General features: G+C 48.0%; 1 protein-coding gene and 1 pseudogene across 12 annotated transcripts in view; one reads left to right on the plus strand and one right to left on the minus strand.

Moving 5' to 3' along the window:
* The window catches only part of LOC139264758 (uncharacterized), a 680593-nt gene that overhangs the window by 425640 nt on the left and 229877 nt on the right, over positions 1-25076 (plus strand). For all 12 annotated transcript variants that reach the window (XM_070881817.1, XM_070881821.1, XM_070881822.1 and 9 more), the window contains 2 exons: positions 5635-5730; positions 11980-12084. In XM_070881817.1, coding sequence (XP_070737918.1) covers positions 5635-5730; positions 11980-12084 — 201 coding nt within the window. The remainder of the gene's footprint in view (positions 1-5634; positions 5731-11979; positions 12085-25076) is intronic.
* LOC139264839 (U2 spliceosomal RNA) lies at positions 1166-1397 on the minus strand (annotated as a pseudogene).

The raw sequence follows: 25076 nt of genomic DNA on the forward strand, positions 1-25076 counted from the left end.
GTGTCGGAAGCAATCACAGCTGGGAAGTGAGCAGTCTGCCTCTACCTCTCCTGAAGCCAAAGGGGTTGCACCTCCAAGAAGCACTCGGAAAAGGCAAAAAGACAGAATCCTAACTGCAAAAGCGTATGCACAAAGTTGTTTGCTGAAATGTTAGTATTAAGTTTCAGTTTTATTTATGACTCACATTAATGTATTTCTTTGCACTACTTTCCCTTGTCCATTTTTGCCTGCTACCTGAGAAGTGGCTTTGTCACTTGGAGTGAATGGTGAGACATTAAGTAACCTCAGGCAATGGAGCTTTGCTTTATAGGAATGATTTGGTCATTTTAGGACTGCTTTGTGGTGATTGTGTGGGGCGGGGAAGTTGGGACAGCAGCTGAGAGCCTTATGGGTGCACTGAACATAAGGACATAAGGAACAGGAGCAGGAATAGGCCATTTGGCCCCTCGAGCCTGCTCTGCCATTTAATAAGATCATGGCTGATCTGATCTTGGGCTCAGCTCCACTTCCCTGCCCGCTCCCGAGGTGCAACCTAAATAAACTGGGCAATTGTGAGGCAATCCAAGCCCTCCTTCTCCACCTCAGGTTTCTCCTCCTCATCCTCCTCCTCATGTTCCACCTGTTCCTCCTCCTCCTCTGAAGAGGCTGTGTGCTCTGCACCATGATCACCCTGCAGTATTGACGAAAGAAATAATTCCAGGTGTGAGAAGGGATGATATGATAGAGGGCTCGTGAAACGAGGTCATATGGGTTGAATTAAACAACAAAAAAGACAGCATGTGACGATGATTCTGGAGACCCTGGCTGGTGCAAACTGAGGGGCCCCTCCAGATCTGTCAAAGCATTTGAAGCACAGCTTCATCATGCCAATTGCGTTCTCCAAGCAGCCAGCCAGTAACTCTGTTTGCAGGTGCAAAGAGCTGAGGGAGGGTGGAGTGGGGCAGGATGAGAGAGTCATGATGGCTCCCCGGGAAACTGGCACACATGCATGATGATTATTTAATGGTTGCAGACCAGCTGCAGGTTGAGGGAATGAAAACCTCATTTCTTTTTTTTTAAATTCGTTGCCAATCGTTCCAATTCTTTGTCAAATCACAAACGCCAGAGGTCACCTTGCACACGCCAAGGATCACTCTGCGCCAATGCTCTTAGCCAAAAGGCCTAGAGCCACTGCACCGTTCCTGGAAGTACTGCAATACCAGGTTCGTGCCATGGAGGTGGATGGGTCAGGTCCCCCACACACCTCCGTGGAGGTGGATGGGTCAAGCCACCCCACCCACCTCCTGTTTCCAAAAAAGCAAGCATATACCTTCCTGATCCAGGGAGAACCACCCGGAGGTCATGGTGGCTGGTCAGGTCAGTTACGCATGATCTTAGCCAAAAGGCCGAGAAGCGATAAAATACGAGAATGGGATCCGAACCAACACGTGCAGTGTATAAGGGATTAGCAGTACATCTACTTAACCACACGGCCACCTCGTCTGAGGCCTTCCTACTGCACCTGGTATTCCCAGGCAGTCTCCCATCCAAGTACTAACCAGGCCTGACTCTGCTTAGCTTCCGAGATCAGACGAGATCGGGCGTGTTCAGACTCTTGGTTCACAAAAACTCCTGGGTGCTCTGGGGATGCCTTGATGGCCACATGTGTGTGGTCTTTTTTGTTGTTTAATTCAACCCATATGACCTCGTTTCACGAGCCCTCTATCATATCATCCCTTCTCACACCTGGAATTGTTTCTTTCGTCAATACTGTAAACCCCCACCCCCCCCGTCTTTTTTACCCCCCTCTCTATCCCGTCTGAAAACCCTGTAACCAGTAATGTTGAGCTGCCACACCTGCCCTTCTTTCAGCCATGTCTCAGCAATAGTTATAATATCGTACTCCCAAGTGTCGATCTGTGCTCTCAGCTTATCTGTCTTATTTCCTATACTCCTTGCATTGAAGTATATACCATTTAGTATTGCCAAATTCTCCTATTGTCTATTTCCAGCCCTTGTTTCCTCTGTCTTCCAAATTCACTTCTACTTCTACTTCTCTGCTGCCCAATTCCAGCTTTGCTTCTCTCCGCACTAAATCTATTCTCCAGTTCCCATCCCCTGCTCAGCTAGCTTAAACCTTCCCCCACAGCAGTAGCAAAACCTCCTGTGAGGATACCGGTCCCGGCTCTGTTGAGGTGCAATCCGTCCGGCTTGAACAGGTCCCACCTCCCCCAGAAACATTCCCAATGCCTCAGGAATCTAAAGCCCTCCCGCCTGCACCATCGCTCCAGCCACGCATTCATCTTTTCTATTCTCCTAGTTATGTACTCGCTGGCGCGGGGAACCGGCAAAAATCTCGAAATTACTACCTTTGAGGTCCTGCCTTTTAATCTCTCACTCAGCTCCCTTAACTCTGCCTGCAGGCCCTCATCCCTTTTTCTATCTCTGTCATTTGTACCAATATGGACCTTGACCTCTGGCTGTTCACCCTCTCCCCTCACAATGTCTTGTAGCCGCTCAGTCACATCCTTCATCCTGGCACCAGGGACGCAACAGGGATGGCTTCCCTGGCCCCAATTCCATTGCCATTTAAGAGTGAGGATGATTTCAGGAAAGCCACTCGGGCTGCCACGTTCCCTGCTGGGACAGATGGTGGAAAATCCCTGGAAGCAGTTTCAGGGGCTGGATCAGATGTAGGCCTCCCTGTTCTTTTTTCTTTCTTCTTCTGCTTCTTCATTACCCAATGTCAGGCAGTATAATGGAGGAAAATCCAGACATAAAAGCTCAGAAAAGGACCATTGCTTAATATACTGGTACAGAATATTCAGCCTTGGACTCCCAAAATGTCCCTAGGTTTGATGGTTCTATAGTCAGACCGGCTTCCAACAAACATAACATTTATCCCTGAACAAAAGTATGTCCTCTAACAAATATGAATTTATATTCCCTGCAAGGAGTCTGCATCAATGAATTACTGATTCAACATTACTTGTGCTTTGATGGCAGTATTCAGTACTTGTTTGCTGTAAAACATTTGAACTTATTGTTTCATAATCAGAAATGGAAAAACCGAGAGCAAAACACCAAACGACAAAAGGAACCTGTCCTATTCAGCAGTCGACAGTACCTGAACCTCTGGAATAAACAAGCCCACAGAGTAGAAAGACATGGGGCTAGAATCTCCACTTTTGCGCTCAGCACCCAAAAATGGGCGTTATTTCCGGTGTGGGCGTTAAAAAAGGGTTTTCAGATCGCCGGCTTCTCGCCCATTCTCAAAACATCTAGTTTACATTTTTGAAAATGGGCGTTACCCCGAGCGATATCAAATGGGCGGTAGCATTACATTTTTCTGACCTTCTGCCGTAAAGTGTGGCCGAAATTAGCAACAGCATGGCAACGCTCCATTCCCACGATTCTGGAGGTCAAGGGTCACCATGACATGCACAGAAGAGGAGACAGAGAGAGAGGGAACTCAGAGGGACTGAAAGCATGTGTGGCTGTGGTGTGTGCTTGTCTGGCTGTTGTGGGAGGCCCGACAGAGATTCACCAGCAGCAATAAGCCCACTAAGCACCAAGAACATAGTTGGCACCGAGTTTTTGCCCAACAAATAACATATAAAATGGAAGGGATGGAGGAAGCCCTGGAACTGGTAGCCAGGAACACAGGTGGCAGAGGGCTCCCAGTGGTCCCGGAGCACCGCAATGTACCTCAAGGTGACACCCCCCCATTGCCAACCACAGAAGAGAGCCAGCAGCAACATCCTGCTTATGGCTCAGAGCACACTCCCACCTCGGGACCGTCCAAGCAACACTTCGACCGTCATCCCCTCCCTCCCCCAATGAAGCATCGCCTGAGGATCTCCTCGGCCAGGCGGCTTGGAGTCAGGAGGGTAAGGGGAAGGGGTAGAGGTAGGGAGGAGAAGAGGGGTGGGGAAGGGTTGATTTGTACAGAAATACTGATGATTTCAGACTAATGTTCGGTTTAAATGCTTTTTATTTAACAAAACCTTGCAGCACATTGGCTCAGATAGCTGCACCATTACACACTGGTGATTCCTTAACATCAAAGGGTATAATCACACTTAACTTCAATCAACGTAAATTTTAACTGTCACCAAGGTGTTGCCCACCATTCATGTATCACCTGCACACCCAGCAGTGTGTCAGCCTTGGAAATAGCACCAATGTTCTTTCAGGCAAAGCGATCATTGATGAGCTCCTGACGTAAGGCTCTGCAGCTATCATGCCATCATGCGCCCTTTCATGCGGTCTACAGGGGGGCAGAGGCATAGCTTCAGCGTCAGCCTGATTGTCTGGCCCAATGTCAGCGTCCGCCTCCTCGGCCTCCTCTTTCTCGCTCTGGTGAGGTGGACTGTCAGGCTCATCAGGCAGTCCTTGTCCCCTCCTGATAGCCAAGTTGTGTAACATGAAGCACACCACCACGAATTGAGCTACCTGCTCAGGGTGGTATTGGAGCTCGTCTCCTGAGTGGCCCAGACATCTGAAGCGTTGCTTCGGCACTCCAATATTGCGAGTTGCTCGGTGGCTCTCGTTGTATTACCTCTCAGCTGCGGTGTGGGTGTCACGCAGAGGGGTCATCAGCCAGGTGGCGAGGCCATATCCTTTGTCCCCAAGCATCCAGCATTGAAACACTGTTTCATAATCAAAACAGAAAGCAACACACCAAACACCAAAAGGAACCTGTCCTGTTCAGCAGTCGACAGTACCTGAACCACCGGAATAAACAAGCCCACAGGGTAGAAAGATATGGATTAGGAGAGAAACCTCCGAGGTGGATTGGAAAATGGCTAAACCAGCAGGGTGATTTAGGAATCGGTGCTGGGGCCATTGATGTTCAGAGTGTATGTAAGTTATTTGGAGATGAAGTCAGATACAAATTGTCTAAATTTGCAGATGACATAAAATGGGGGTGGGGTAGAGTTAAACAGTGGGAAAACAGACAAAACAAATACATGGGGATCTGGATAGAAGAAGAACGTGCATTTATAAAGCGCCCTTCGTAATATCCCAAACCACGTCAGACCAGTGAAATACTTTTGCAGTATAGTCGCTGCTGTAATGTAGGGAAATGTGCAGCCTATCCAACAACAATGGAAAAAAAGAAAAACTGGCATTTATATAGTACCTTTTACAACCTCAGAATGCCCCAAACACTTTACAGCCAATGAAGTTCTTTTGAAATGTCACAGAGTTGTAATGTAGGAAATGCGGCAACCAATCTGCGCACAGCAAGGTACCCAAAATAGCAGTGTGATAATGAACAGATAATCTGTTTTAGTGGTATTGGTTGAGGAATAAATATTGACCTGCTCCTCTTCAAATGGAATCTTTTACATCCACCTGCAAAAGCTCGGTTTAACGTCCCATCCGAGAGACAGCACCTCCAACAATACAGCACTTCCTCAGTACTGCACTAGACTGTCAGACAGGTGTTGTGCTCAAGGCCCAGCAGTGGGACTTGAGCTCACAGCCTGCTGACTCAGAGATGAAAGTGCTTCCAACTGAGTCACAGCTGACATGAACAATTTCCCACAATATAAAGCCCAACGATGAGATGAATGAGCAGTTAGCTCTCCGATTGTTTTTGAGTTACAAGTCCAGTACTCACTACTTCCATTCTATCCTTTATATCAGCTGAAGAAGAACTCGCAGCAGCCGCAGCCCAAGAACCATGCCCAGCACCAACCACACCGTTTGTCCCAGGAAGTCAAACATGGCAAGAATTGGAAGGTAAGGACTGAAAAAGGAGACTTTAATTGTGGGACACTTGGGTCACCCTTCGGGGGGGGGCGATAACAGGGTGCAAAAGGGTTTACAACCAGGCGCGCGAGATCAGCGACTTCGATGAGAGTTTTACGGGAGCAGTAAGACATTGTGCCCCGATCTCCTGCACCTTCAGATCGTGATGTTATTGCCATGCACAACGCCCCAATAGTGCCCCGTATGTAAAATTCCCTTTCGCCCCTTGCCTGTGTGCCTGCTGTTAACCACGACAGGTAGAGGAGGCAGCTTTCAGTTGGATGTCGGCTGGAGTAGTGCTATGTAAAGGCACCAACATCCAGTTTAGTTTTAGTCGGCCAATAATGTTGCCTTGTTGCTATCACAAAGGCAAACAGGCTCTTTGAATGATTTGAGTATTTTGGAGTTTAACGAGTATTCTGCTTAATAAAAATTCTTGAGTTTCATTGAGAGGAGATTTAAAACTGCAATATTTGGATTCTTTCATGGAGGCTGTACTGGCACTGGACCTCACCCTCCATCATCAATGTCGGAGGCAACTGAGGCACAGAGAATGAGTGCAAAATGTAGCCAGAGGTAGGAGGGCCAACAGGGCTCCCAACAGGAGGCCGTACCCACACAGGGTATTCCAGCAGCAGTTCTCTGACATGAATTTAACTGAGGAACAATGTGTTCGAAGCCTTTAGCAAGGACGTGGTCACAAAGCTCTGCCACCTCCTGTAGTCACACCTCAAGCCTCAGACTAGGGTGACCATAGCTCTCTCAGTGGCAGTCAAGGTCGCCATCGCACTCAATTTCTATGCCAGCGGATCCTTCCAGTGTGCGATAGGTGACATCTCCAACATCTCCCAGTTTGCCGTCCATTGTTCCATCCACCACAGATTCTCTGTGCAGAAGGAGAAGGGACTACATGTCATTCCCTATGACCAGAGAGAAGCAGCACAAGCGTGCATGTGGCTTTGCCAGTATAGTGGGCTTCCCCATGATGTAGGACAGCATTGAGGTCTGGATCTGTACGGTCTCTCTGGGAGTCCACCATCCTCTGCAGAGTGGAAGTGATGGGCTCCATGTTGTGTGCAGAGCTCTGTACAATGTTGGAGGCGGATTTCTCCACGCTCCTTACCATTACCGAGAGGCTCTCGGGCACACTTGTCATGGCACCTATCATCTCCGAGTGCATGGCCAACACCCTTCTTGTGAACGCCTCCACATCGAGATCCTCATCTGAGTCCTGTGCAGTAGAACCCGTGCGTAAACTTGCCCTCCGGGGAGCTGGCTACCGAGCTCCCTCTGACCTTGCTGCAGCCCACTTGTCCCCGGTGCATCACCCAGTGCTGACCCCTTTACTAAACTTGCCTCTAAAGATCGCGTAGTGCCAGTATCTGAGGTGGTGCCTGTGGGTGAGAGATACAGTGACGTGGTGCTTTGCTCCTCCTCTTCTCCTTCCTCACTCTCAGTGCGAGGCTCAGGGACTGGCTGGTCATCTGTTTGCTGATAATCTGAAAGCAGAAATGGCGACAGCACCAGTGGCCACTTGCTGCCCAATGAGTCACAGCACTCGCTCCTCAAGGTCTGAAAGCTGCTGGAGCTGCACTTCGCTCCCGCCTGTGCTCTGCTGCTCTCTCCTATTGTGTGCCATAGAATCATAGAAAGCTACAGCACAGAAGGAGGCCATTCGGCCCATCGTTTGTCCGTGCCGGTGGAAAAAGAGTTACCCAGCCTAATCCACCTTCCAGCACTAGGTCCGTAGCCCTAGGTTACGGTTCTTTAAGTGCATATCCAAGTACCTTTTAAATGTGATGTGGTTTTCTGCCTCTACCACCCTTTCAGGCAGTGAGTTGCGGACTCCCACCACATTTTGGTGGTGGGAGTCTGGAACTCCCCGTTCACTCATCTCGCCTTTAATCCTTCTACCCTTACTTTAAATCTCTGCTCCCTGGTTATTCTCCCCTCTGCTAAGGGAAATAGGTGCTTCCTATCCATTCTATCTAGGCCCCTCATAATTTTATACACCTCAACTAAATTTCCCCTCAGCTTCCTCTGTTCCAAGGAAAACAACCCCAGCCTCTCCAATCTTTCCTCATAGATAAAGTTTTTCAGTCCTGGCATCATTCTCGTAAATCTAATCTGCACCTCTCTAGTGTATCACATCCTTCCTGTAATGTGGTGACCAGAACTGCACACAGAATTCAATCTGTGGCCTAACTCATGTTGTATACAGTTCTAACATAACTTCCCTGTCTTGTATTTTATGCCTTGTCTGATAAAGGAAAGCATTCCGTATGCCTTTTTAACTACCTTATCGACCTGTCCTGCTTCCTTTCAGGATCTGTGGACATATATTCCAAGGTTCCTCCACATCTCTCAGTATCCTCCTATTTACTGTGTATTTCCTTGCCTTGTTGTCCCTCCCCAAATGCATAACCTTACACTTTTCCGGATTGCATTCCATTTGCTAGTTTTCTGCCCACGTCCGGATTGGGGTCAAGCAGAGCTGTGTCATCGCGCCAATGCTCTTCTCGATCTTCCTCACTGCAATGCTCCATTTCACGCTCAACATGCTCCCCACTGGAGTGGCATTAAATTATCAAATCAGTGGGAACCTATTCATCCTTCATCACCTCCAGTCTAGATCCAAGGTCATCCCATCCTCTGTCATCGAACTACAGTACACGGACTACGCTTGCATCTGCACACATTCAGAGGCCGAACTCCAAGCCATCGTCAATATCTTCACCGAGGCATAAGAAAGTATGTTTCTGTAAGACAAAGGTCCACCACCAACCTGACCCTGCCAGACTGCACTGCCCCCCAGTCATCAAAATCCACGGATCAGTCTTGGACAACGTGGACCATTTTCCAAACCTCGGGAGCCTACTATCAGCGAGGGCTGACATCGACGACGAGGTCCAACACCGCCTCCAGTGCTCCAGCGCAGCCTTCGGTCGCCTGAGGAAGAGAGTGTTCGAAGACCAGGACCTCAAATCTGGCACCAAGCTCATGGTCTATAGGGCTGTAGTGATACCCGACCTCCTGTATGGCTTAGAGACATGGACCATATACAGTGGACACCTCAAAGCACTGGAGAAATACCACCAACGATGTCTCCACAAGATCCTGCAAATCCTCTGGGAGGACAGATGCACCAACGTCAGCATTCTCGATCAGGCCAACATCCCCAGCATCGAAGCACTGACCACACTCGACCAACTCCATTGGGCGGGCCACATCATCCGGACATATATCCGTCACGAAACTCCCAAATCAAGTGCTTTATTTGGAACACCTACACGGCAAGCGAGCCCCAGGTGGGCAGAGGAAACGTTTCAAGGGCACCCTCAAAGCCTCCTTGATAAAGTGCAACATCCCCATCGACACCTGGGAGTCCCTGGTCCAAGACCGCCCTAAGTGGAGGAAGAGTATTCGGGAGGGCGCTGAGCTCCTCGAGTCTCATCGCTGAGAGCATGCAGAAAACAAGCGCAGGCAGCGGAAGGAGCCTGCGGCAAATCAGTCCCACCCACCCTTTCCTTCAACCACTGTCTGTCCCACCTGTGACAGAGACTGTAATTCCCGTATTGGACTCTTCAGTCACCTAAAAACCCACTTTTAGAGTGGAAGCTTCCTCGATTTCAAGGAATTGCCTATGAAGATGGCTAGGGAACGTAGTTTGTGGTGGGGACCAAAGACAATGCTCATCCCGTACTTTGCTCCAAGGAGAACAATTCCAACTTCTCTCGTCTCTCCAAATAACTGTTGTCCCTCATCCCTCGTACCATTCCATTATCTTGATTGAAAGGCCTTGACATCCTTCCTAAAATGTGGCGCCCAGAATTGGGCAAGTTACTAGAATTTGTTGTTGGGGACAGAGTGACTGAGCAATTGGATAAATATGAACTGATCAGCACCATCCAACATGAATTTGTAAAGGGTAAGTCATTTTTCATGAACCTAACTGAATTTTTTGATGAGGTATCTAAGGATAGAGATAAAGGAGGTCATTTATATGGACCAACAGAAGACACTCGATAAGATTCCACACAAGAGACTGTGGGAGTGAAATACACTGGGGCCGAAATTCAGCCTCCCGATAAGACATGTTACTGCCAGAATGCAGGTGTCGAATGGCTGACGGTTTTTTGTCGAATGGCCGCCGTTCGCGAAATTCTCCTCAGTGGTTTTTCCGGCATTCCCCATTTCCGTCCCGCTGCTGGCCGGTGCCCCCGACAGTTTTTTTGTCGGTGCACTGTGTTTGCAGTGTGTGCAAAGGAACGGTGCGGCCGCCATTAAAGGGGAGGGCGCACTGCCACGCCCGCCATTTAATATTTTTTGTCGGCCAGGTTGGCCCGACAATTATGCCTCCAGGTTCAGCTCGGCCGAAGCCCGCCCTGGTGGCCCAGTGAACCTAATTAAACGAATCACAGCGTGATGACATCATCGGTGCTACGTTCATGACTGATGCTGTCCCGCCTCCAATTCCGCCCCCATTATGACCAACTTCAGCCCCGCTTGGAAAAAAAAAGACAAAGAGCTGGATTTCGCGCAAGAGGCCAGTGCATCCACCGCAGTGGTGAAAACACAGGAAAAATACGAGGTGCGACCTGTTTCCGGTGGGGGTGAATTTCAGCCCCACTAAGTTTTAACCTTTTGAATAGTTAACGCCTGGCGAGATGGACTGCAAAATTGTGGAAAATTGGGCATTTTCACCTCAGAAATGAAGGGAGGTGGTATCTGAGGTGCTAATGAGCTCAGTGGGGTACTGCTGTAGTGCTATTACCAGAGCTGTAGCCAATTTCAGGTTACTTTCATTCAGCAATAATCAGCCCCCTGCTCATTCCAGTTCTTAAAGGGGGTGTCCTTTCAGGCAGCATCTGGTCATTTTCATCACTGCTGGACTTCACTGAGAGCTGTAAGGATGTTCTGAGATGGCTGCTCCAAATCCTCTTAGAAGGGCCACTGCGTTCCGTGACCTTGCTTTGGAGACATTGGTGGGGACAGTGGAGAGAAGGAAGGATGCACTGTTCTCTCCATCTGGGGGAAGGCCAATGCCGCAGGGTTTTAGGCAATGTGGGCAGAGGTGGCCGAGGAGATTTCAGCCAGTACCGTGGTCGACAGAAGCCCAACACAGTGCCGGAAGAAATCCAACGACCTCAGTTGGGTGGTCAAGCTACATGTTTGCACAACTCTTACATACCAGCCTCTGTGCCTCTGTCTGTGCTCACTCTGCAAACCAGCACTTAACCCAACAGGCAACCACCAAGCATCTGTACTTACTCACAGCCATGACCTCATTTTATGCCTTGCCTACATTCACAGCTATTCAACCATGGCAGCATATCTTCCACATACAGAGCTGGACTCTTACTTACACAGGTTCCTTTCTTTTGTAAGTCAAAATGGCACACAACAGGATGGAGCAGCAGTGGACTGAAGCAGGGGAGCTGGACTGCACCAGCTGACTGACTTGGAGGAGCGAGTGCTATGGCTCGTTGGTCCGCAGGTGGTGGGTGTAATGTATTTGCTTTATGGGTTCTTTACTCAAGAATTAATGGCAACACATTGCTATTAAGAACCAGTTGGTTTATTCGCAAAGGTTTAACAATCACACGACACATTACCAGTTAATCTCTCTGATTACCAGCATTTAATAGTTTCTCACCATTTAAAAAAATTGGCGGCAAAATTCCCCTGTACTGCACCACCCATTAGTGCCTCCAGGGGGCGCTAACGGGGTGAGAAACTGTTTACACTCAGATCGAGTGGACAGGAAGGACCAATTTTCCTCAGCAGAGGGATCAACAACCAGGAGGCATAGATTTAAAGTAATTGGTAGGAGGTTTAGAGGGGATTTGAGGGGATATTTATTCACCCAGAGGGTGGTGGGGGGTCTGGAACTCACTGCCTGAAAGGGTGGCAGATGCAGAAACCCTCACCACATTTAAAAGATACTTGGATACTTGAAGTGCTGTAACCTACAAGGCTACAGACCCAGAGCTGGAAAGTGGGATTAGGCCGGGTAGCTCTGTGTCGGCCGGCACAGACACGATGGGCCAAAACGGCCTCCTTCCGTGCTGTAAATTTCTAGGATTCTATAAGGACAGCTTAGGGAAAATGGCCGAAAGGTTGGTAAAAGAAGTAGGTTCGAAGAAGTGTCTTAAAGGAGGATAGCGAGTCAGAGAAGTCTTAAATGTTCTTTAAATGTAAGGCTATTATTTACTACTTCCATTCTGTACTAAATTACAGAGATCTTGATGAGGAAACAGTATGATCCTAAGGACAGGGATGTGATCATGGCGCAGTATAGGCAAGCAGTGGGTGCACCAGCACCCAGGCCTCAAAGAGTTGTACGTAAGTACTGAAAAACAAAACTTTAACTGAAAAACATGTGAGTTTTTTTTTAAAGTGTTGCAGTTTTAAGGAAGGGTCAGTGGTGCACAGCACTGCTAGTCCAACGTTACAATGGAAGATCAGTCCAGATACTCTCATACCCAATGCAAAAGTACGCTCTTTATGAACCCAAGTATAATGGGCTGGATTTTTCGGCTCCCTTGCACATTTGGAGGGGCAGGAAAGGGTCTTTTAAAGTGTAACTGTGGGTGGCCAGCTTTTACCAACCGGTCGGCAAGTTTGGCTCAGGGTTTGCTGTGCTCCGCCCTCTAGTTTCTATGAGATCATGACGTCAGTCGTCGTACAATGCTCCGCTGGTGACCCAGATGCAGGTGGTCCCACAGTCCGGTATTTGCACTGTATTTATTTTAAGGGAGGAGGATCCGACATCACAGATCACATTGCCTGCAACGTTTGTCCACAGCACGCTGCATGAAGCTCTGCCTTCAAAGTGGTTATTTTATCTGCCATTATAGTGTCCTTACCTTTTCAGTGAAAGAAGTTAATAGGGGTATTACTAGTTCACCAGTGTATCATCCTCCATGCTATTGCTTGGCGGTGTCAGGATAGAACAAGGGCTCTTGGCCATGTCGGCCCATGGATTAGGAGAGGCCGAAGACGTCTGCAGAGGAGGTCTTACCCACCACCAACGTTTACAGGCACCAACGCTCATACCTTCAGCTCTCTGAGGAGCAGTGTGTGAGAAGGCTGCGCTTCCGAAAGGAAGTGCTGATAGAGATATGCCATCTCCAGCAGGCTGGGCCGCTTTGGATGCAGCCTTCAATACTCCCCTCAACAGGTATCCAAATTCATTGTGGCGTGCTGGATGCTGCCCAACATGGCCATCATGAGGGGCCAGACATTGCCAGTGGGGACTGCAGGCCCACCTCAGGAGGAGGAGGAGGTCACTGAAGAGGAGCCTGGCGAGGACCCGATTGGATAGCTATACCATCCACAGGGGAGGCAGCGTGAAAATGTTGCCGGACCAAGAGTTGCACTTCGCCAGCTCACAATGGACCGGTTTTCCTAAATGGAGGAAGCTGAGGGATGGAGCTAATATTGGACACGGTCTGTGCCCCCATAAAGACACATCTCCGGTGAACATTGAAATGAAACACAAGACACCAATGACAAATGATCAAAGCAAAATTTTAGTGCAACAAAGTAACAAACACTCCCCCCACCAAAAGAAAACCATTCAATGTACAATGTTCTGTTGCAGGGCACTGAACAACAATGAAGTTAATTAAATCAACGTAACTATTTACAGGCGTAATAAACAAAAATCAGGGAACCTCCGCAACCTTGTCCTTAACATTATTCAGACTTTCCCTGCACTTTCCCCCCCACCCCCCGCCTACCCTTTAGCCCCTTCTCTCTATGCTGCTGCTCCTGATTGAGGCCTCAGTACCTAAAGCAAGGCTATGTGAGGGCTGCTGTGTTAGGGCGGGCAGACACTGCAGATGGCCGAGGACGATGCCCTGGACCAGCTCTGACCTGAAAGGCCCGGCTATGGACTGCTACACCTCAGCATTGGCGACAGCAGTCTCTGGTGGATCAGCAGTGGCCCACGTTAGGTGCATGGTCGGAAGAAGGACAGCCCCCTCCATATCCTGGGGACCACTGACACACGGGACTGGGCTTCAACATCCCGAGCACGATGTATGACCACAAACCGCTGGCCTGCTTCTGCACTGTCGCTTCCCCGTTGCACAGAGAGGATGGCAGCAGTCGGTGATCACATGCCCATCACCAAGCTGGGGCAGAGCTTGTGCCTGCGATGCGATTGCTGCTGCAACATCTCCCATGGCATGCGCCACACAATCCGCAACACCACTGTCGCTGCTGGAGCCCCATCTGCCTCTGTGAGTGAGCACGGATTGTTGTTGTCTGACAGAAAAATAACCCACTGACATATCTTAAGCCTGAAGCAATTACACTCAAGTTAATTACAGAAGTTAAAATTGAACAGAAACAGGAACACATATCATAGATTTAACTTAATTGCAATGTTTTACTTAAAAGGTAATAAATGTTTTAAATCTCCAGTATATCTCAGAGGTAACATTCTTAGATTAGATTAAGGTCCAGAAGTCATCTTGGGCTGTGGTGTAAATCGGGCGATATTGGATTGGCCGCCCGTTATACCCTGCTCGCCGAGGGATGGAACGTCGCTGAACCAATTGTACACTGGACCATTGCTGCTGCTGCCGGAGGAGGGGTTTTTGTTGTTGGGGAGCGTTTAAACTAGCTTGGCAGGGGGATGGGAACCTGAAAATAGGTTCAGTAGGGAGGGGAGTAAAGCTGGAATTAGAAAGCAAAATAAAGAAAGTGAGTTTGAAAGAGAGAGGAAACAAGCAGGGAAAAAGGGTAAAGAAACAAATTTGTAGGCACTTTGTCTAAATGCACGTAGCATTCATAACAAAAATAGATGAGTTGATGGCACAAATAGTTACAAATTGGTATGATCTGATAGCCGTTACAGAAACGTGGTTGCAAAGTAATCAGGACTGGGAATTAAATATTCTGGGGTATTTGACAATCCGGAAGGACAGACAGAAAGGAAAAGGAGGTGAGGTAGCTCTGTTGATAAAAGATGGAATCACTGCAATAGTGAGAAACGATATTGGCTCAAATGATCAGGATGTTGAAACAGTTTGGGTGAAGATAAGGAATAATAAGTGGAAAAAGTCACTGATGGGCATAACCTATAGGCCCCCTAACAGTAGCAACTCTGTTGGTCGGAGTATAAACCAGCAAATAGTGGGGGCTTGTAAAAAGGGAACAGCAATAATCATGGGTGATTTTAACCTCCATATTGATTGGACAAATCAAATTGGTCAGGGTAGCCTTGAGGCAGAGTTCATAGAGTGCTTAAGGGATGGGTTCCTTGAGCAGTATGTAATGGAACCAACCAGGGGGCAGGCTATCTTAGATCTGGTCCTGTGTAATGAGACAGGATTAATAAACAATCTCCTAATAAAGGATCATAGCATGATTGAATTTCAAAGTCAGATGGAGGGTGAGAAAGTTGGATCTCAAACCAGCGTACTAAGCTTAAATAAAGGAGACAATGAAGGTATGAGGGCAGAGTTGGCTAAAGTGGACTGGGAAAATAGGTTAAAGTGTAGGATGGTTGATGAACAGTGGCATACATTTAAGGAGATATTTCACAACTCTCAAGAAAAACATATTCCAGTGAGGAGAAAAGGGTGTAAGAGAAAAGATAGCCATTTGTGGCTAACTAAAGAAATAAAGGATGGTATCCAATTAAAAACAAGGGCATACAAAGTGGCCAAAACTAGTGGGAGGACAGAAGGTTGGGAAGCTTTTAAAAGCCAGCAAAGGATAACTAAAAAAATGAGTAAGAAAGGAAAGGTCGACTATGAAAGTAAGCTGGCATGAAATATAAAAACAGATAACAAGAGTTTCTACAGCTTTATAAAAAGGAAAAGAGTGGCAAAAGTAAATGTTGGTCCCTTAGAGGATGAGGCCGGGGAATTAGTAATGGGGAACATGGAGATGGCAGAAACTCTGAACAAATATTTTGTATCAGTCTTTACGGTGGAGGACACTAACAATATCCCAACAGTGGATAGTCAAGGGGCTATGGGGGGGGGGGGAGGAACTAGACACAATCACAATCACTAAGGAGGCGCTACTCAGTAAGATAATGGGACTAAAGGCGGACAAGTCCCCTAGACCTAATGGCGTTAATCCTAGGGTCTTAAGAGAAGTAGCGGCAGGGATTGTGGATGCATTGGTTGTAATTTACCAAAATTCTTTGGATTCTGGGGAGGTCCCAGCAGATTAGAAATCTGCAAATGTAACGCCCCTATTTAAAAAAGGAGGCAGACAAAAAGCAGGAAACTATCGACCAGTTAGCCTAACATCTGTGGTTGGGAAAATGTTGGAGTCCATTATTAAAGAAGCAGTAGCAGGAAAAGCATAATTCAGTCAGGCAAAGTCAGCATGGGTTAATGAAGGGAAAGTCATGTTTGTTAAATTTGCTGGAATTCTTTGAGGATGTAATGAACAAGGTGGATAAAGGGGAACCAGTGGATGTGGTGTATTTGGATTTCCAGGAGGCATTCGATAAAGTGTCACATAAAAAGGTTACTACACAAGATAAGAGCTCACGGGATAGGGCGGAATATATTCACATGAATAGAGGATTGACTAACTAACAGAAAACAGAGAGTCAGGGTAAATGGGTAATTTTTTGGTCGGCAAACGGTAACTGGTGGGGTACCACAGGGATCAATGCTGGGACCTCAACTATTTACAATCTATATTCATGACTTAGATGAAGGGACCGACAAGGCCAAGTTTGCTGATGATACAAAGATGGGTGGGAAAGCAAATTGTGAGGAGCACACAATGGATCTGCAAAGGGATATGGACAGGCTAAGTGAGTGGGCAAATATTTGGCAGATGGAGTATAATGTGGGAAAGTGTGAGGTTATTCACATTCACAGGAAAAATAAAAAAGCTAATTAATATTTAAATGGAGAGAGTTTACAAAATGCTGCATTATAGAGAGATCTGGGGGTCCTTGTGCATGAAACACAAACATTTAATATGCAGGTACAGCAAGTAATCAGGAAGGCAAATGGAATGCTGGCCTTTATTGCAAGGGAGATGGAGTATAAAAGCAGAGAAGTCCCGCTACAGCTGTACAGGGTATTGATGAGACCACACCTAGAGTACTGCGTACAGTTTTGGTCTTATTTAAGGAGGGCTATACTTGCATTGGAGACAGCTCAGAGAAGGTTCACTAGGTTGATTCCTGAGATGAAGAGGTTGACCTATGAAGAAAGGTTGAGCAGGTTGGGCCTATACTCGTTGGAGATTAGAAGAATGAGAGGTGGTCTTATTGAAGCATATAAGATACTGAGGGGGCTCGACAAGGTAGATGCAGAGAGGATGTTTTCACTCGTGGGGGAATCTAGAACTAGGGGGCATGGTTTCAGAATAAGGGATCGCCCATTTACAACTGAGATGAGGAGGAATTTCTTTTCTCAGAGGGTCATAAATTTGTGGAATTCTCTGCCCAGAGAGCTGTGCAGGCTGGGTATTTGAATATATTTAAGGCGGAGATAGACAGATTTTTGAAAGATAAGGGAGAGAAGGGTTATGGAGAGCAGGCAAGGAAGTAGAGCTGAGCCCAAGATCAGATCAGCCATGATCTTATTAAATGGCGGAGTAAGCTTGAGGGACCAAATGGCCCTATTTTTTTTTCTTATGTTCATTCTCGATTCCGGGGGACTGCCTAAGAAGAAGTAGAAGGAGATCAGTCAGGGAAAAATTTTGGAAGGTTTATGGGGAAAGAACAGCAGAGTGGGATTAATTGGATAGCTCTTTCAAAGTGTCGGCACAGGCATGGTGGGCTGAATGAGTTCCTTGTGTGCTGTATCATTCTATGATTTTCTAGCCTAGAAATTCGTGACCACCACAAAAGCTGCCGGTGTCACTGCAGTCGGCTGTTGACGGCTACCAAAAATGGCAGGACCAAAAAATTGGTGCTGGAGACTAATTAACATTAGCCCAGCGTTTAACTTACTGTGCAACACTGCCCTGGTGGCATTCGTTCCGGCAGGAGGCCCCAATGTTGTGTGGCCAAACCACCATTGCAGCTAGAACAGGTTGCTCTGAAATGAGGCGTCTTTTCAGAGAGTAGTGTCATTCTCTTAAAGGGGCAATGCTTCTGAAATGAAAAAAACTAGAAATGATGCAAACAGGGCAGTTTTTAGTCCTTACAGCTCAACTGCCTTCTGGGAAAAAAAAGTAACAATAAAAAATTCCCAAATTGGAGTCTTCAGCTCTTCTAATTGAATTCCCTTCCACACCTAAAAAAAAAATGGGAGAATTGCTTCAGCACAAACACAAAGGGCTCAGCAAGCCAGGGAAGGGCACCCAGGATCTCGCACGCAGCACACCAGCTTTGTGCAGGGAGTCAATAGTGCAAGAGAGCTTGTCAACCCGCAGGGACCAGGAGAAAGAAAGATATGGGACCATGTCACTGAGGCCATCACTGCCATCATTTTAACCCCACGGCGTGGCTCCAGTCCCCAAAGAAGCTTCATGACCTCAGGCCAATGGTCAAGGGCAGTGAATGCATCCTCAAAAACCATCTCCTACAAACTGCCACACACAGTTCTCAATACACGACCGCCCCCCCCGTCCCATCCCACGCAATCACTTACCTACCAACAATCTGTACCAAACAAGATGTCCCATCCCCAGCTTCACCTCACCCCCTTGGAGGAGATGGTTCTGGCCATTCTTGGCAGAGGCATGGCTGAGCCCTTGGCCAGCGGCGGGGTTTGAAAGGATGCAAGATGCTGGTAGCTTCATACATTAACCACCTTCTCGCATGCATTCCCACCCTCCCCTCACCATAACTCAAACTGTGTACTTTCGTACGGGGTGGTGTGTGTGTTACAACAAGCAAATGAATCGGGAACATTGCAACCGGTCGCTTATGCGTCCAGGAGTTTGTCCAAGGACGAAAGGGCCTACAGCATGATTGAAAAAGAAGCTCTGGCATGCGTTTACGGGGTGAAGAAAATGCACCAGTATCTGTTTGGTCTCAAGTTTGAGTTAGAAACTGAGCATAAGCCGCTCATATTGGTATTCTCAGAGTGCAAAGGGATTAATATCAATGCCTCTACCCGCATCCAAAGATGGGCGCTTACGCTGTCTGTAATCTGCCACAGACCAGGCGCAGATGCTCTCAGTCAGCTACCATTGCCCACCACCGGGGTGGAAATGGCACAGCCTGCAGACTTGCTCTTGGTGATGGATGCCTTTGAAAATGAAAAGTCACCTGTTACGGCCCGCCAGATCAGGACCTGGACCAGCCAGGATCCTTTACTGTCCCTTATAAAAAACTGTGTCCTCCACGGGAGCTAGTCCAGCGTCCAAGCGGAGATGCATGAAGAGATCAAGCCGTTCCAGCGGCGCAAAGACGAAATGTCCATACAGGCGGACTGTCTTTTGTGGGGCAATAGTGTGGTTTTGCATAAGATCAGCAGGGAAACGTTCACACGCGACCTACACAGTACCCACCCAGGCATAGTAATGATGAAAGCTGTAGCCAGATCCCATGTGTGGTGGCCTGGCATCGACTCAGATTTGGAGTCATGTGTGCGCCAGTGCAACACTTGCTCTCAATTGAGCAATGCACCCAGGGAGGCATCGCTAAGTTTGTGGTCATGGCCCTCCAAACCATGGTCTAGGATCCACGTTGACTTTGCTGGCCCGTTTCTAAGCAAAATGTTTTTGGTTGTTGTGGATGCTTATTTAAAATGGATTGAGTGTGTAATAATGTCTGTAAGCACGTCCACTGCCACCATCGAAAGCCTACGAGCCATGTTTGCCACACACGGCCTGCCTGATGTCCTTGTCAGCGACAATGGGCCGTGCTTCACTAGTGCTGAATTCAAGGAATTCATGACCCGCAATGGGATCAAGCACGTCACATCTGCCCCGTTCAAGCCCACATCCAACGACCAGGCAGCACCGGCAGTCCAAACCATCAAGCAAAGCTTGAAACGTGTGTCGGAAGGCTCCCTGCAGATCCGTCTGTCCCGAGTCCTGCTTAGCTACCGCACCAGACCCCACTTGCTCACCGGGGTTCCCCAGCCGAGCTGCTCATGAAAAGGGCACTCAAAACAAGGCTCTCTCTTGTCCACCCTGATCTCCATAATCACATCGAGGACAGGCGGCATCAACAAAGCATGTACCATGATCGCGCAAACTTGTCACGCGATATTGAAGTCAATGACCCTGTATTTGTACTCAACTATGGACATGGTCCTAAATGGCTTGCTGGCACTGTCATAGCCAAAGAAGGGAGTGGGGTGTTTCAGGTCAAACTTGCCAATGGACTAACTTGCAGAAAGCATTTGGACCAAACCAAACTGCGACTCACAGACAGCCACGAGCAACCCGAAGAGGACACCACCAACTTCGACCCCCCGACACACACACAAGTGGCAACCGACATCATGGCCGACCACGAAGCTGAACTCACCGAACCCCAGCAGCCCAGCAAGGCCAGCTGCCCAGCAGCCCAGCGAAGAACCAACCAACTCACCCACACCTGCATTTGTACCGAGACGATCGACTAGGGAGCGAAAAGGCCCCAGATCTTCTCACCCTGTAAATAAGTGTACTATTGACTTTGGGAGGATTTGATGTTATGTATGCACCCCTATGTAGCCAGTATTCTACCATCACCAGAGGGCGTACCTGTTGGAGTCCCAAGGGATCCCAGCATCCCTCGGAAGCACTGTATATAAGCAGGTCTCCCATGCTGTACCGGCACTCTGGAGTTAGAATAAAGGAGCTAAGATCACACTTACTCATGTCTACAGTACTCAGTTACATTACTTTACTATGAACATAACAGGTTGGTTTCTTGATGCCATGTTGAATGAATAGATGTATAAATTTGGATTGGAAAGTTTGCTTTGTGGTGGTGTTTATATCAGCATTGTGGCCAAGAGGATACTGTGATGATTAGTAACTGAGGGAAGATAAGGTGTGGGACTAATGTTGAAGGGTAATTGGTAACTGATACCACAGGCGGATGATTCCATCCTGGATATCCCACCCAGAAAGGGACTGTCTGGGTTGTGTGCTTCTTTCTGCTTCCTCCTTGTTATGTATTAATGCTTGGGGGTCACCAGACACCAGAGGGCACCGCGGTCGGAGGTCATCGGGCTGTACACATGTGGCATGTGTGCTTGGTCACCTGTATATAAGCTGGGTGTCTTTGTCATGCTGGCACTCTTGGGCTGGAATAAAGATGGATCAGGTTGCACCTGAGTGAGTTTACAGTAACCAGACTCTTGAGTCATTACACTCCTCTTTGGCTTCTTCCTCTTCTGCATCTTGCTCTTCCCTCTGCGAGTGGATGCTGTAAACCTGAAATAAAAGCATGAAATACTGGAAATACTCAGCAGGTCAGGAAGCATGTTGACCTGAGACATGAACTCTGCTTTGCTCTGCATGGATGCTGTCAGACCTGCTGAGTATTTCCAGTATTTTCTGACTTCGCAGAGGCCTTCCTTTACCATCCGAGGCCTTCCTGCACTCCCTGCACACTTAAAAAACTTTTAACAAGAATTGCACCAAGCCTCTACATTAGTAAAATAAAAACACCCAGTTCAAAAGCTTAAATGCAAACTTACCTGAAAGAAATGTGTGTCCCCTTTAGCGTTGCTGACAGCACCTCTGTCAGTTTGCTGAACGCTGGGTTTTCATAGTGAGCTTAGGACCCAGTGCTGAACTCAGTGATAAGGTTGAAGTTCACTGAGGTAATGTTAAGTCGGTGTCACCTTCTCTTCATTTACATGTCCAGGGTCAATGTTGCTATCGGCAGCGCTAAGGCCTTCACCAAAATGGCGGCCACCGGTACCACGCCAGAGAAAGGCGCTGGAGTGGCAGCTGCCATTTTTTGCCTGAGATGGGTAATTAACTTACAGAATTCCCATTATTGTGAATGAGAATATACTATACCTGATTGGCTGCCCAGAGCCATGTGACTCCAGCTCCAGGCCTGCGCACGTCCTGATGTGCACGCGGTGCGACGCGCTGGCAGGAGAGTCCTCTGGACTGGGAGCGTGCATGGTCACAGCAGATTCAAGTAAGTGCGCATCTTTTTTCTAGAATCCATTCGAACGCCCATGGGCAGGAGAAACCAGGATTTCTGGGCCAATGTTTCTGGTGGGACATTCCATGTGTGATCAACAAGCTGTATCAAATCATATTTTCACAAGAAGGTGGAGACCTGTTAGGTCAGGGCACTGCCCCACTGCACTGCCCCAGAATTTCTGGAGGGTTATGACCCCAAATATATTGTAACCCGGCCTGTGCCTGCAGCAAGTGCAGGCCTAGTAGACGGATGCTAATAAGGTGTCGGGGGCATTCCTCCCTGCCTTATTTTACTCTGAGGAACACCCCAAAAATCTGGGTTTGGAACATACACCCCATTCATAGAATCATAGAAACTTACAGCATGGAAGGAGGCCATATCGGCCCATCGTGTCCTCGCCGGCCGACCAAGAGCTAACCAGCCTAATCCCACTTTCCAGCTCTTGGTCTGTAGCCCTGTACGTTATGGCAGTTTAAGTGCACATCCAAGTATCTTTTAAATGTGATGAGGGTTCCTGCCTCTACCACCCTCCTTTCAGACAGTGAGTTACAGACCCCCATCAACATATGCCCCCGAGTTGTTGACCCCTCTGCCAAGGGAAACAGGCCCTTTCTATCTACTCTAATCAGGCCCCTTATAATGTTATATCATCATCATCGGCAGTCCCTCGAATCGAGGATGACTTGCTTCCACGTCAAAAATTTCACAGGTGTTTCAGTGATGGACCTAAAATTCCAGGTCCGAACTAAATCTTGAAGGGTGGAAGATGCCTGTGCTTGGATTTTTTTTAATGTGTGGTGACCGAATAGCCTACTCCTGCACCTATTTTCTATGTTTCTATAGAAAATAGGTGCAGGAGTAGGCCATTCGGCCCTTCTAGCCTGCACCGCCATTCAATGAGTTCATGGCTGAACATGCAACTTCAGTACCCCATTCCTGCTTTCTCGCCATACCCCTTGAACCCCCTAGTAGTAATGACTTCATCTAACTCCTTTTTGAATATATTTAGTGAATTGGCCTCAACAATTTTCTGAGGTAGAGAATTCCACAGGTTCACCACTCTCTGGGTAAATAAGTTTCTCCACATCTCGGTCCTAAATGGCTTACCCCTTATCCTTAGACTGTGACCCCTGGTTCTGGACTTCCCCAATATTGGGAACATTCTTCCTGCATCTAACCTGTCTAAACCCATCAGAATTTTAAACGTTTCTATAAGGTCCCCTCTCATTCTTCTGAACTCCAGTGAATACAAGCCCAGTTGATCCAGTCTTTCTTGATAGGTCAGTCCCGCCGTCCCGGGAATCAGTCTGGTGAACCTTCGCTGCACTCCCTCAATAGCAAGAATGTCCTTCCTCAGATTAGGAGACAAAAGCTGTACACAATAATCCAGGTGTGGCCTCACCAAGGCCCTGTACAACTGTAGCAACACCTCCCTGCCCCTGTACTCAAATCCCCTCGCTATGAAGGCCAACATGCCATTTGCTTTCTTAACCGCCTGCTGTACCTGCATGCCAACCTTCAATGACTGATGTACCATGACACCCAGGTCTCGTTGCACCTCCCCTTTTCCTAATCTGTCACCATTCAGATAATAGTCTGTCTCTCTGTTTTTACCACCAAAGTGGATAACCTCACATTTATCCACATTATACTTCATCTGCCATGCATTTGCCCACTCACCTAACCTATCCAAGTCGCTCTGCAGCCTCATAGCATCCTCCTCGCAGCTCACACTGCCACCCAACTTAGTGTCATCCACAAATTTGGAGATACTACATTTAATCCCCTCGTCTAAATCATTAATGTACAGTGTAAACAGCTGGGGCCCCAGCACAGAACCTTGCGGTACCCCACTAGTCACTGCCTGCCATTCTGAGAAGTCCCCATTTACTCCTACTCTTTGCTTCCTGTCTGACAACCAGTTCTCAATCCATGTCAGCACACTACCCCCAATCCCATGTGCTTTAACTTTGCACATTAATCTCTTGTGTGGGACCTTGTCGAAAGCCTTCTGAAAGTCCAAATATACCACATCAACTGGTTCTCCCTTGTCCACTCTACTGGAAACATCCTCAAAAAATTCCAGAAGATTTGTCAAGCATGATTTCCCTTTCACAAATCCATGCTGACTTGGACCTATCATGTCACCTCTTTCCAAATGCGCTGCTATGACATCCTTAATAATTGATTCCATCATTTTACCCACTACCGATGTCAGGCTGACCGGTCTATAATTCCCTGTTTTCTCTCTCCCTCCTTTTTTAAAAAGTGGGGTTACATTGGCTACCCTCCACTCGATAGGAACTGATCCAGAGTCAATGGAATGTTGGAAAATGACTGTCAATGCATCCGCTATTTCCAAGGCCACCTCCTTAAGTACTCTGGGATGCAGTCCATCAGGCCCTGGGGATGTATCGGCCTTCAATCCCATCAATTTCCCCACCACAATTTCCCGACTAATAAGGATTTCCCTCTATGTTTCTATGTTTCTATGTTGCACACCAGCCACCACACGGGTTTGACAGAGCTCGGTCTTGGTCCAGTAGCAAGGATTAACCAAGACGACTGGAGACTAGCTCTGCTGCACGGACCTAGTGCGCAAACATATTGCAGTGTGGGCTGGCCCGAGATGCCCCTGGGCCCTTGCCTCTTCTGGGTCTCGAACTCACGTCCCTCTACAATCTCTTGCTGCTGCTTCGCCCGACCTCGCTGCTCCTGCTGTACCTGCCCATGTTTCAATCATCCCTTTTCACTGCGGTTGCTCTCCTGCTCCAGCACATGCTGCTCCCTGGAGTGGCATGTCGCCACACTGCTCCTTCCGCTCCCCGGCCTGCTCCAATGGTGCTCGCAGGCGGGGGGCCGCTCAGCCTGCTGGGCTAGGCCTCCACGCTGCTCCCTCCACTCCCCGGCCTGCTACTGAAGTGAGCCACCTGAATCAGGTCTCCCCTCAGCCTCCTCTGTTCCATAGAAAACTAGAAAACAGACCCAGCATCTCCAATCTTTCCTCATAGATAAAATTCTCCAGTCCAGGCAACAGTCTTGTAAATTTCCTCTGCACCCTTTCCAGTGCAATCACATCTTTCCTGTAATGTGGTGACCAGAACTGCACAGAGTATTCCAGCTGCAACCTAACCAATGTTTTATACAGTTCAAGCATAACCTCCTTGCTCTTGTATTCCATGCCTCGACTAATAAAGGCAAGTATTCCATATGCCTTCTTAACCATCTTATCTACCTGGCCTGTTACCTTCAGGGATCTGTGGACCTGCACTCCAAGGTCCCTTTGTTC

Source organism: Pristiophorus japonicus, chromosome 5 (genome assembly GCF_044704955.1).
Source record: "Pristiophorus japonicus isolate sPriJap1 chromosome 5, sPriJap1.hap1, whole genome shotgun sequence".
Taxonomy (NCBI): Eukaryota; Metazoa; Chordata; class Chondrichthyes; family Pristiophoridae; genus Pristiophorus; species Pristiophorus japonicus.